The sequence below is a fragment of the Lampetra fluviatilis genome, chromosome 68, assembly GCF_964198595.1.
Source record: "Lampetra fluviatilis chromosome 68, kcLamFluv1.1, whole genome shotgun sequence".
NCBI lineage: Eukaryota > Metazoa > Chordata > Hyperoartia > Petromyzontiformes > Petromyzontidae > Lampetra > Lampetra fluviatilis.
Window position 1 is genome coordinate 1,582,109 of NC_136342.1, and position 13,168 is coordinate 1,595,276.

Consider the following 13,168-nt stretch of genomic DNA (forward strand, 5'->3'; position numbering starts at 1 on the left):
ACAACACACACCAACAGCAACAACAGACACAACACACACCAACAACAACAACAAACACAACACACACCAACAACAACAACAACAGACACAACACACACCAACAACAACAACAGACACAACAAACACCAACAACAACAACAGACACAACACACACCAACAACAACAGACACAACACACACCAACAACAACAACAGACACAACACACACCAACAACAACAACAGACACAACACACACCAACAACAACAACAGACACAACACACACCAACAACAACAACAGACACAACAAACACCAACAACAACAACAGACACAACACACACCAACAACAACAACAACAACAGACACAACACACACCAACAACAACAACAGACACAACACACACCAACAACAACAACAGACACAACACACACCAACAACAACAACAGACACAACACACACCAACAACAACAACAACAGACACAACACACACCAACAACAACAACAGACACAACAAACACCAACACAACAGGACTTGGTACACAAATCCGTGTTGAATGTAAATAGAGACATTGGGCCAAAGTAACGGAGTGTTTTTGTTTTAGCTGCTATGCAGAAGCTTCCGTGGTGGCTTTAAGATGTTGACGACCTTGCCTGGACTACAGGAGGTCGTGGGTTCGATCTCGATGTTGACGACCTCGCCTGGACTACAGGAGGTCGTGGGTTCGATCTCGATGTTGACGACCTTGCCTGGACTACAGGAGGTCGTGGGTTCGATCTCGATGTTGACGACCTCGCCTGGACTACAGGAGGTCGTGGGTTCGATCTCGATGTTGACGACCTTGCCTGGACTACAGGAGGTCGTGGGTTCGATCTCGATGTTGACTACCTCGCCTGGACTACAGGAGGTCGTGGGTTCGATCTCGATGTTGACGACCTCGCCTGGACTACAGGAGGTCGTGGGTTCGATCTCGATGTTGACGACCTTGCCTGGACTACAGGAGGTCGTGGGTTCGATCTCGATGTTGACGACCTTGCCTGGACTACAGGAGGTCGTGGGTTCGATCTCGATGTTGACGACCTTGCCTGGACTACAGGAGGTCGTGGGTTCGATCCCGACCCTGATGCCTGCTGCTGCTGTATATTTGGAGTCTGTGTCTCTCTCTCATCATCATCATCACGGTGGCTAGGAGACGTTGACTACCTCGCCTGGTATACAGGAGGTCGTGGGTTCGATCTCGATGTTGACTACCTCGCCTGGGATACAGGAGGTCGTGGGTTCGATCTCGATGTTGACTACCTCGCCTGGTCTACAGGAGGTCGTGGGTTCGATCTCGATGTTGACTACCTCGCCTGGTATACAGGAGGTCGTGGGTTCGATCTCGATGTTGACTACCTCGCCTGGTATACAGGAGGTCGTGGGTTCGATCTCGATGTTGACTACCTCGCCTGGGATACAGGAGGTCGTGGGTTCGATCTCGATGTTGACTACCTCGCCTGGTATACAGGAGGTCGTGGGTTCGATCTCGATGTTGACTACCTCGCCTGGGATACAGGAGGTCGTGGGTTCGATCTCGATGTTGACTACCTCGCCTGGTCTACAGGAGGTCGTGGGTTCGATCTCGATGTTGACTACCTCGCCTGGTATACAGGAGGTCGTGGGTTCGATCTCGATGTTGACTACCTCACCTGGTATACAGGAGGTCGTGGGTTCGATCTCGATGTTGACTACCTCGCCTGGGATACAGGAGGTCGTGGGTTCGATCTCGATGTTGACTACCTCGCCTGGTATACAGGAGGTCATGGGTTCGATCTCGATGTTGACTACCTCGCCTGGGATACAGGAGGTCGTGGGTTCGATCTCGATGTTGACTACCTCACCTGGTCTACAGGAGGTCGCGGGTTCGATCTCGATGTTGACTACCTCACCTGAACTACAGGAGGTCGTGGGTTCGATCTCGATGTTGACTACCTCACCTGGGATACAGGAGGTCGTGGGTTCGATCTCGATGTTGACTACCTCGCCTGGTATACAGGAGGTTGTGGGTTCGATCCCGACCCTGATGCCTGCTGCTGTATATTTGGAGTCTGTGTCTCTCTTTCATCATCATCATCACGGTGGCTAGGAGATGTTGACTACCTCGCCTGGGCTACAGGAGGTCGTGGATTCGATCTCGATGTTGACGATCTCGCCTGGTCTACAGGAGGTCGTGGGTTTGATCTCGACCCTGACGATGCCTGCTGCTGCTGTATATTCTATAAGCCACCGTGATGGTGATGAGAGAGACACGCAAACTCCAAATATACAGCAGCAGCAGGCGTCAGGGTCGGGATCGAACCCACGACCTCCTGTAGCCCAGGCGAGGTAGTCAACATCGGGATCGAACTCACGACCTGTAGACCAGGCGAGGTAGTCAACATCTCGCTCAAGTAACCAAAACTAACAGCCACACGTGACAGCGAGCGTTTGAACCGGTCTGGTGCATCTCTTAGGTCGACTCAGCCTGAAAAAAGATGTTCAGTATGAACCCGTTGCAGAGTGTGGTGAAATATCCGTGTTGGGCGTGGTGTGTGTATGTGTGTGCATGTGTGTGTATGTGTGTGCATGTGTGTGTATGTACGTGTGTATGTGTGTGCATGTATGTGTGTGTGTTTGTGTATGTGGGTGTGTTTGTGTATGTGGGTGTATGTATGTGTGTGTGTATGAGTGTATGTGTGTGCATGTATGTGTGTGTGTTTGAGTATGTGTATGTGTGTGTATGTGTGTGTGTATGTGTGTGTATGTGTGTATGTGTGTGTGTATGTATGTGTGTGTGTTTGTGTATGTGGGTGTATGTATGTGTGTGTGTATGTGTGTGCACGTGTGTGTATGTGTGTGTATGTGTGTGTGTATATATATTTGTGTGTATGTGTGTAGTGTGTAAGCGGTCCTGGGCCTCCCCTAGGTCGACTCAACCTCAAATGAGTACCTGGTGCGGTGTGTAGTAAACATCGCCACTGGGGAGACAAAGGCGGCCGGGCGTGGTGCTGGCCACCCACCCCCTCGTGTGCCGTGCCGGCCTTCATAGGTGCTGCTACTCGCTAACAGCACTTGCCCCAACAGTCTGTTAGAGGCTACACGGAGAATCTTTGTTTTGTACGTGTGCGTGTATGTGTGTATGTGACCGGCTCCGGTTTGACAGCGGAGGTCTCACTCCGAATCAGTCGAGCGGCAATATCTTTTCATCGGCTGCGTAACGCTGCTGTGTGGAAGCTACCTGGTCTGTCGCTCCGCACGAAGCTTCGGGTCTTCTCGGCCACGGTCATTCCCTCCCTTCTCTACGAAACGTGGACCCCCCTAACGGAGCATCTGCGCCGGTTATAAACATTCAGGCTGGCCTGCCTACCATCCATCCTGAGTTTAACCTGCAGGCTGGATTGTGTGAGGAGCTCACAAATCCTTGAAAGATCTGGGCAAAGTCCCATCGGTGAGCTCCTCCGGCAGGCAAGGCTGCGTTGGCTGGGTCATGTAGCCCGCATGCCCAGCCACCGCATGCCTAAACAGCTTTTGTTCGGCCGGATCGAGGGGGCTAAACGGGCGCGGCACGGGCTAGAGAAGAGATGGAGTGATGTGGTACAGGAGGACGTGGAGCTGAGTGGACTTGCCGATGACTGGTACCAGCGGTGTCAAGATCGGCCTCAGTGGAGGAGGCTCGTGAAGGACGCTACTGGGCAGTTGGAGGCAGTCGCCCTCCAGCAACAACGGAGGGCGGAGGAGCGACGCTCACAACAACGAGCGGAGAGCCAGGTGGCTAAAGCACAGCAAGTTGGCACAGTAGGGGGCACAGGTGGTGCATCAGCCAGTCATCTCGGTCAGTCGACCCGTGGCACCTGCTGGGTCTGCCCCGTGACCTCCTGCCAGCGGGCGTTCGACACTTCACGTGGCCTCAAGGTGCACATGGCCTGGCACAAGCGTCGTGGTGACGTCACCGCCACTTAGTGGCGAATGGCGGTTGTTGTTGTGTATGTATGTGTGTGTATGTGTGTGTATGTGTGTGTGTATGTGTGTGTATGTGTGTGTGTATATGTGTGTTTGTGTGTGTGTATGTGTGTGTGTATGTGTGTGTATGTGTGTGTGTATGTGTGTGTGTGTATGTGTGTATATGTGTGTATGTGTGTGTATGTGTGTGTGTATGTGTGTGTATGTGTGTGTGTATGTGTGTGTATGTGTGTGTATGTGTGTGTGTGTGTATGTGTGTGTATGTGGGGAGCGGTGGTGTAGTGGTTAGCGCGCTGCGCTACGAACCTGGCGACACGGGTTCGATTCCCGCTCACGGCCAACACCAGTGACGATTATCTGAACCGGTCCCGGGCCTCCCCTAGGTCGACTCAGCCTCAAATTAGTACCTTGTGCGGTGTGTGTAGTAAACATCGCCACTGGGGAGACAAAGGCGGTCGGGCGTGGTGCTGGCCACCCACCCCCTCGTGTGCCGTGCCGGCCTTCATAGGTGCTCGCTAACAGCACTTGCCCCAACAGTCTGTTAAGGCTACACGGGGGATCTTTGTCTTTGTATATATGTGTGTGTGTGTGTGACGATCGCTTGCGTAGCGAGAAGCATCATTATCATTTCTCTACGTGACTTCGCGGACACAACCACAGACGGTGTAATTGTATATTTATGCAACACGCGCGCCTAACACACTCAAGCAAAGACAAAGGTCCCCCGTGTAGCCTCCAACAGAATGTTGGGGCAAGTGCTGTTCGCAGCGAGTAGCGGCAGCATACACAAAGACAAAGGTCCCCCGTGTAGCCTCCAACAGACTGTTGGGGGCAAGTGCTGTTAGCGAGCACCACAAAGACACAGATCCCCCGTGTAGCCTCCAACAGACTGTTGGGGCAAGTGCTGTTCGTAGCGAGTAGCGGCAGCATACACAAAGACAAAGGTCCCCCGTGTAGCCTCCAACAGACTGTTGGGGGCAAGTGCTGTTAGCGAGCACCACAAAGACACAGATCCCCCGTGTAGCCTCCAACAGACTGTTGGGGCAAGTGCTGTTCGTAGCGAGTAGCGGCAGCATACACAAAGACAAAGGTCCCCCGTGTAGCCTCCAACAGACTGTTGGGGGCAAGTGCTGTTAGCGAGCACCACAAAGACACAGATCCCCCGTGTAGCCTCCAACAGACTGTTGGGGCAAGTGCTGTTCGTAGCGAGTAGCGGCAGCATACACAAAGACAAAGAGTGATGATGATGGTGATGATGGTGATGATGATGGTGATGATAATGGTGATGATTATGGTAATGATGGTGATGATGATGATGGTGATGATCGTGATGATGGCGATGGTGATGATGGTGATGATGGTGATGATGATGGTGATGATGGTGATTATGATGGTAGTGATGATGATGATGGTGATGATGATAATAATGGTGATGATGATGATAATGATGGTGATGATAATAATGGTGATGATGATAGTGATGATGATGGTGATGATGATAATAATGGTGATGATGATAGTGATGATGATGGTGATGATGATAATAATGGTAATGATGGTGATGATGATGGTAATGATGATGGTGATAACAATGGTGATGATGTAGATCAAACAATAGAGTCGCGTCTAACCCCCAACGCAAACAGTGTACACACACATACACACACATCGACACTTATAGACTTAATATATTTATATATTTATATAAATATATAAACATATACTGCAGTGATAGCGCGCTAGGGGTGTGCATCTGCCGTTTAACTCCGTCCATACTTCCCCATTCCGCTCAACAATAGTTAGCCGGTGCGCTAACCACTGCACCACCGCTCCCACCCACCCATCCACGTGTATAGTTCATTCACACGATGTGTGATTGCTGACAGTAGAATAATAATTCAGTGAAGGTTGCAGTATATACACATGGATTTGAGGTGTTCGTGATTGCAAGGATCCATATACCCTGCGGTTCTTTCGGTAAAGTCGCGTAGGTGAAAATTTAAATAAGAAATTTTTTTTTTGAAAAAATAAAAATGGAATTTATTTAAAATAAAAATGGAATTAATTTGTTTCTATTTTAATTTTTTATTTTTATTCTTATTTTTATATTCACTACATGCCTTTACCGACAGAACCAACGAGTATATACACAAATGGTTTTACAATAACAAAAAATCCCTGCAGGGTCTACAGTCCCCGCCTAACGCAGTATTGTTGACCATTTCACGTTTAATTAAAATCAAACATAAAAAAAATCTGCTGTTTAATGTGCAAATGTTGTAATAACTAACGGGTCCGCGCATTGCTAATGTAACGTAAGGACAATTAAGGTAATTGAAACGTTTACAAGAACTTAATTTGTGAATATTTATACCGCAACCCTAATTAATATTAATGTCTTCTTGGTTTTTTCGGTAAAGTCACGTAGAAGGGAAGTAATAAAATAATAAAAATAAAACATAATAAAATAATTTTATTATTATATTATTTTATTATGACTTTACCGAAAGAACCAAGAAGATGAATCCCTGCAGTCACGAAAGCTTTAAATCGAAATTTAATTTTAATGTGTTAATTTAAACGAGAGACACAGAGAGAGAGAGAGAGAGAGGGGGGCTACGTGGACTGTGGGAGAGACAAAGGCGGCCCGGCGTGGTGGTGCTGCTACTCACAGCACTTGCCCCTTCAGCCCTGCTAGAGGCTACCTGGGGGAGCTTTGTCTGTGTGTGTACATCATAGGTGGTGCTACTCGCTACTAACAGCACTTGCCCCTTCAGCCCTGCTAGAGGCTACCTGGGGGAGCTTTGTCTGTGTGTGTACATCATAGGCGCTGCTGCTGCTGCTACTCGCTGCTAACAGCACTTGCCCCTTCAGCCCTGCTAGAGGCTACCTGGGGGAGCTTTGTCTGTGTGTATGTCATAGGTGGTGTTACTCGCTACTAACAGCACTTGCCCCTTCGGCCCTGCCAGAGGCTACACGGGCACCTTTGCCTTTGCGTTGCGCGCGTACGAACGCGTTGCGGAGCGGTGGCGCAGCGGTTGGCGCAGCGCCGACGAATCCTCCGCACCCGCCCAGAGGCTCACGAGTTGGTGATCCGTGGCTCGCGTCCCCTGCGACCATCGTGTCGGGCAAAATCATCACGAATCGCCCATCATCTTCTTGGTTCTTTCAGTAAAGTCGTCACGTAGAAGGGAATTAATAAAATAATAACAAATAAAACATAATAAAATACAATTCTCACGACGTTTCGGCCACAACGCAAGCAGCCGTGTTCAGGTGAAGACCAGGTCTGTCGGGAAGACAGGTGGTTGGGTGGTGGGTGCGTGGTGGTGGTGCCGGTTGTGGTGGGTGGGTGGCTGGTAGTGGGTGGGTGGTGGTGGAGTTGGTGGTGGCTGGTGGGTGGGTGGTGGGTGGCTGGTAGTGGGTGGGTGGGTGGTGGTGGAGTTCCGTGCGCACGCACAGACAAAGGTGTCCACTTCCCCGAGGTAGCCTCTAACAGACAATTGGGGCAAGTGCCTTGATCGCGTGGTCTTACAGCAGCAGCAGCATCAGCAGTAGAATGATGAGGTCATCCAGTGACCTCATCTTAAACTAAACTACGATTTACATCATCACCATCATCATCACCATCATCACCACCATCATCACCATCATCACCATCACCATCATCACCATCATCATCACCATCTACATCAGCATCATCACCATGATCACCATCATCATCACCATCATCATCATAATCACCATCATCACCATCATCACCATCATCATCATCACCATCATCATCACCGCCCTCATCGCCATCATCATCAACCTCATCACCATCATCACCATCATCATCACCATCATCATCACTAGCATCACCACCATTATCATCATCATCATCACCATCATCATCACCACCATCATCACCATCATCACCACCATCATCACCATCATCATTACCATCATCACCATCACCATCATCATCACCGCCCTCATCGCCATCATCATCACCATCATCACCATCATCATCATCATCACTAGCATCACCACCATTATCATCACCATCATCATCATCACCATCATCATCACCACCATCATCATCACCATCATCATCACCACCATCATCACCATCATCACCATCATCATCATCACCATCATCACCATCATCATACGTGGACATTTCTAAGCAGCAAAGTAACTCGTGTGAGTTTCTAAATGTCAAAGGAGGAAACATTTACGCGACCACGTGGAGAGAGAGAGAGACGCAGACTCCAAATCTACAGCAGCAGGCGTCGTCAGGGTCGGAATCGAACCCACGACCTCCTGTAGACCAGGCGAGGTAGTCAACATCTCATAGCCACCGTGATGATGATGATGAGAGAGAGACGCAGACTCCAAATCTACAGCAGCAGTCGTCGGGGTCGGGATCGAACCCACGACCTCCTGTAGACCAGGCGAGGTAGTTAACATCTCCTAGCCACCGTGATGATGATGATGAGAGAGAGACGCAAACTCCAAATATACAGCAGCAGCAGCAGCAGGCGTCAGGGTCGGAATCGAACCCACGACCTCCTGTAGACCAGGCGAGGTAGTTAACATCTCCTAGCCACCGTGATGATGATGAGAGAGAGACGCAGACTCTAAATATGCATCAGCAGCAGGCGTCAGGGTTGGGATTGAACCCACGACCTCCTGTAGACCTGGCGAGGTAGTCAACATCTCATAGCCACCGTGATGATGATGAGAGAGAGAGAGAGACGCAGACTCTAAATATGCAGCAGCAGCAGTCGTCGGGGTCGGGATCGAACCCACGACCTCCTGTAGACCAGGCGAGGTAGTCAACATCTCCTAGCCACCGTGATGATGATGAGAGAGAGAGAGACGCAAACTCCAAATCTACAGCAGCAGCAGCAGGCGTCAGGGGGGAGTAGTGGTGGGTGGGGGGTAGGAGGGGGGGATGTGGGGGAAGAGGGGGGGATATTGGGGGGAGGAGGGAGAAGTAGGGGGGATGGGGGGATGGGGGGGAGGGTAGGAGGGGGGGATGGAGGGGGGGAGGAGGGGGGGGGGAGAGGGGGGATAAGGGGGAGGAGGGGGGAAGGAGGGGGGTGGGGCGGGGAGGAGGGGGGGGGGAGAGGGGGGGATGGGGGGGAGGAGGGGGGGGTGGGGGGAGGAGGGGGGGATGGGGGGGAGGAGGGGGGGATGGGGGGTTGAGTCAGGTGGGTGGGAGACTGAGTGAATGGGTGAGTGGGTGAGTGTTATCCACAACCCCCCACCCACCACCCCCCACCCCCACCCTCACCACCACCCTCACCACCACCACCACCACCCTCACCACCACCACCCTCACCACCCTCACCACCACCCTAACCACCATCGTTTCACCCCCCCCCAAACCACCCCCCACCACCACCCCCACCCCCCCCCCCACTACCCCCACCCCCCCCACCCCCCCCCACCCCCCCACTGCCACCCACCTTAGGCACCAAAGAAGACGCAGAGCGCGAGATTTCGAGCAGCTCTCGCGAGAGCCCCACTCCGACGACGGCCTCCTCGGCCTCGCAGCGCGCCAAGAAGCCGCGGAAGGCCCGAACGGCCTTCACGGACCACCAGCTGACGCAGCTCGAGCGGTCCTTCGAGCGACAGAAGTACCTGAGCGTGCAGGACCGCATGGAGCTCGCAGCGTCTCTCAACCTCACCGACACGCAAGTCAAGACCTGGTACCAGAATCGAAGGTGAGAAAACCACGTGGTGGTGGTGAGGGTGGTGGTGAGGGGGGGGTGAGGTGGGGGGGGGGGGTGAAGTGGTGGTGGTGAGGGTGGTGAGGTGAGGGTGGTGAGGGTGGTGAGGGTGAGGGGGGGGGTGAGGTAGGTGCAGGACCGCATGGAGCTCGCAGCGTCTCTCAACTCACCGACACGCAAGTGAAGACTTGGTACCAGAATCGAAGGTGAGAAAACCACGTGGTGGTGGTGAGGGTGGTGGTGAGGGTGGTGGTGAGGTGGGGGGGGGGTGAAGTGGTGGTGGTGAGGGTGGTGAGGTGAGGGTGGTGAGGGTGGTGAGGGTGAGGGGGGGGGTGAGGTAGGTGCAGGACCACATGGAACTCGCAGCGTCTCTCAACCTCACCGACACGCAAGTGAAGACTTGGTACCAGAATCGAAGGTGAGAAAACCACGTGGTGGTGGTGAGGGTGGTGGTGAGGGGGGGGGTGAGGTGGGGGGGGGGGGGGTGAAGTGGTGGTGGTGAGGGTGGTGAGGTGAGGGTGGTGAGGGTGGTGAGGGTGAGGGGGGGGGTGAGGTAGGTGCAGGACCACATGGAACTCGCAGCGTCTCTCAACCTCACCGACACGCAAGTGAAGACTTGGTACCAGAATCGAAGGTGAGAAAACCACGTGGTGGTGGTGAGGGTGGTGGTGGAGGTGGTGGTGAGGTGGGGTGAGGGTGGTGGTGGTGGTGGTGGTGAGGGTGGTGGAGCTCGCAGCGTCTCTCAACCTCACCGACACGCAAGTGAAGACCTGGTACCAGAATCGAAGGTGAGAAAACCACGTGGTGGTGGTGAGGGTGGTGGTGAGGGTGGTGGTGAGGTGGGGTGAGGGTGGTGGTGGTGGTGGTGGTGAGGGAGGTGGTGAGGTTGTGTGAGGTGGGGTGGGGGAAGGGGTGAGGTGGGGTGAGGTGAGGTGGGGTGAGGTGGGGGGGTGGGGTGGTGGTGGTGGTGGTGAGGGTGGTGAGCGGGGGTGAGGATGGTGGTGAGGGTGGTGGAGCTCGCAGCGTCTCTCAACCTCACCGACACGCAAGTGAAGACCTGGTACCAGAATCGCAGGTGAGAAAACCACGTGGTGGTGGTGGTGAGGGTGGTGGTGAGGGTGGTGAGGGTCGTGGTGGTGGTGAGGAGTGGTGAGGGGTGGTGGTAGTGGTGGTGGTGAGGGTGGTGAGGGTGGTGGTGGTGAGGGTGGTGAGGGTGGTGAGGGTGAGGAGTGGTGGGGTGGGGTGAGGTAGTTGGATACCCACAGACTCACCACACAGAGACCCACAGACTCACCACACAGAGACCCATAGACTCACCACACAGAGACCCACAGACTCAGCACACAGAGACCCCACAGACTCACCACACAGAGACCCACAGACTCACCACCACACAGAGACCCACAGACTCACCACACAGAGACCCACAGACTCACCACCACACAGAGACCCACAGACTCACCACCACACAGAGACCCACAGACTCACCACACAGAGACCCACAGACTCACCACACAGAGACCCACAGACTCACCACACAGAGACCCATAGACTCACCACACAGAGACCCATAGACTCACCACACAGAGACAGACTCACCACACAGAGACCCACAGACTCACCACACAGAGACCCACAGACTCACCACACAGAGACCCACAGACTCACCACACAGAGACCCACAGACTCACCACACAGAGACCCACAGACTCACCACACAGAGACCCACAGATTCACCACACAGAGACCCACAGACTCACCACACAGAGACCCACAGACTCACCACACAGAGACCCACAGACTCACCACACAGAGACCCACAGACTCACCACACAGAGACCCACAGACTCACCACACAGAGACCCACAGACTCACCACACAGAGACCCACAGACTCACCACCACACAGAGACCCACAGACTCACCACACAGAGACCCACAGACTCACCACACAGAGACCCACAGACTCACCACACAGAGACCCACAGACTCACCACACAGAGACCCACAGACTCACACCACACAGAGACCACAGACTCACCACACAGAGACCCACAGACTCACCACCACACAGAGACCCACAGACTCACCACACAGAGACCCACAGACTCACCACACAGAGACCCACAGACTCCACCCCACCGAGACCCACAGACTCACCACACAGAGACCCACAGACTCACCACACAGAGACCCACAGACTCACCACCACACAGAGACCACAGACTCACCACACAGAGACCCACAGACTCACCACCACACAGAGACCCACAGACTCACCACACAGAGACCCACAGACTCACCACACAGAGACCCACAGACTCACCACACAGAGACCCACAGACTCACCACACAGAGACCCACAGACTCACCACACAGAGACCCACAGACTCACCACACAGAGACCCACAGACTCACACACAGAGACCCACAGACTCACCACACAGAGACCCACAGACTCACCACCACACAGAGACCCACAGACTCACCACACAGAGACCCACAGACTCACCACCACACAGAGACCCATAGACTCACCACACAGAGACCCACAGACTCACCACACAGAGACCCACAGACTCACCACACAGAGACCCATAGACTCACCACACAGAGACCCACAGACTCACCACACAGAGACCCACAGACTCACCACACAGAGACCCACAGACTCACCACACAGAGACCCACAGACTCACCACCACACAGAGACCCACAGACTCACCACACAGAGACCCACAGACTCACCACCACACAGAGACCCACAGACTCACCACCACACAGAGACCCACAGATTCACCACACAGAGACCACAGACTCACCACACAGAGACCCACAGACTCACACACAGAGACCCACAGACTCACCACACAGAGACCCACAGACTCACCACACAGAGACCCACAGACTCACCACCACACAGAGACCCACAGACTCCCCTACAACCCCCCCCCACTCCCCCCCCCCACGTCCCTCGCCGCCCGTGTTGCTGAGACCCCTTTCGAGCCCCTCCCCTACTGACGTCACAGGGGGAGGCAGTGACGTCACAGTGAGTGGGTGTGTCTAACGGGGAGCGGTGGTGCAGCGGTTAGCGTAGCCGCACTGCGCTCCGCAGAGGTTCGATTCCACGCTCACAGCGATCACCAAAGATAAAGGTCCCCCGTGTAGCCTCTAACAGGCTGTAGGGGCAAGTGCTGTTAGCGAGCAGCACCTAAGGCCGGCACGGCACACGAGGGGGTGGGTGGCCAGCACCACGCCCGGCCGCCTTTGTCTCCCCAGTAGCGATGCTTTAGTGAGACACCGCTACACCAGGTACTCATTTGAGGTTGAGTCGACCTAGGGGAGACAAAGGCGGCCGGTGCTGCCTTCAGTGTTGCTGTTCGCGCAGGGATGGAGGGGGGGAGGGGCAGAGATACATACCACTCAATCAATACCACCCACTCACACACCCACTCACACACCCACTCCACCACACCCACTCACACACCCACC

General features: G+C 53.7%; 1 protein-coding gene across 1 annotated transcript in view; it reads left to right on the forward strand.

Annotated features, from left to right (window-relative positions):
• BARHL1 (BarH like homeobox 1) overlaps window positions 1-9,675 on the forward strand; it is a 44,624-nt gene extending 34,949 nt beyond the window's left edge. The window contains exon 2 of the mRNA XM_078883031.1: window positions 9,419-9,675. Within this exon, the coding sequence (XP_078739157.1) occupies window positions 9,419-9,675 (257 nt within the window). The remainder of the gene's footprint in view (window positions 1-9,418) is intronic.
• Window positions 9,676-13,168: the final 3,493 nt, after the last annotated feature.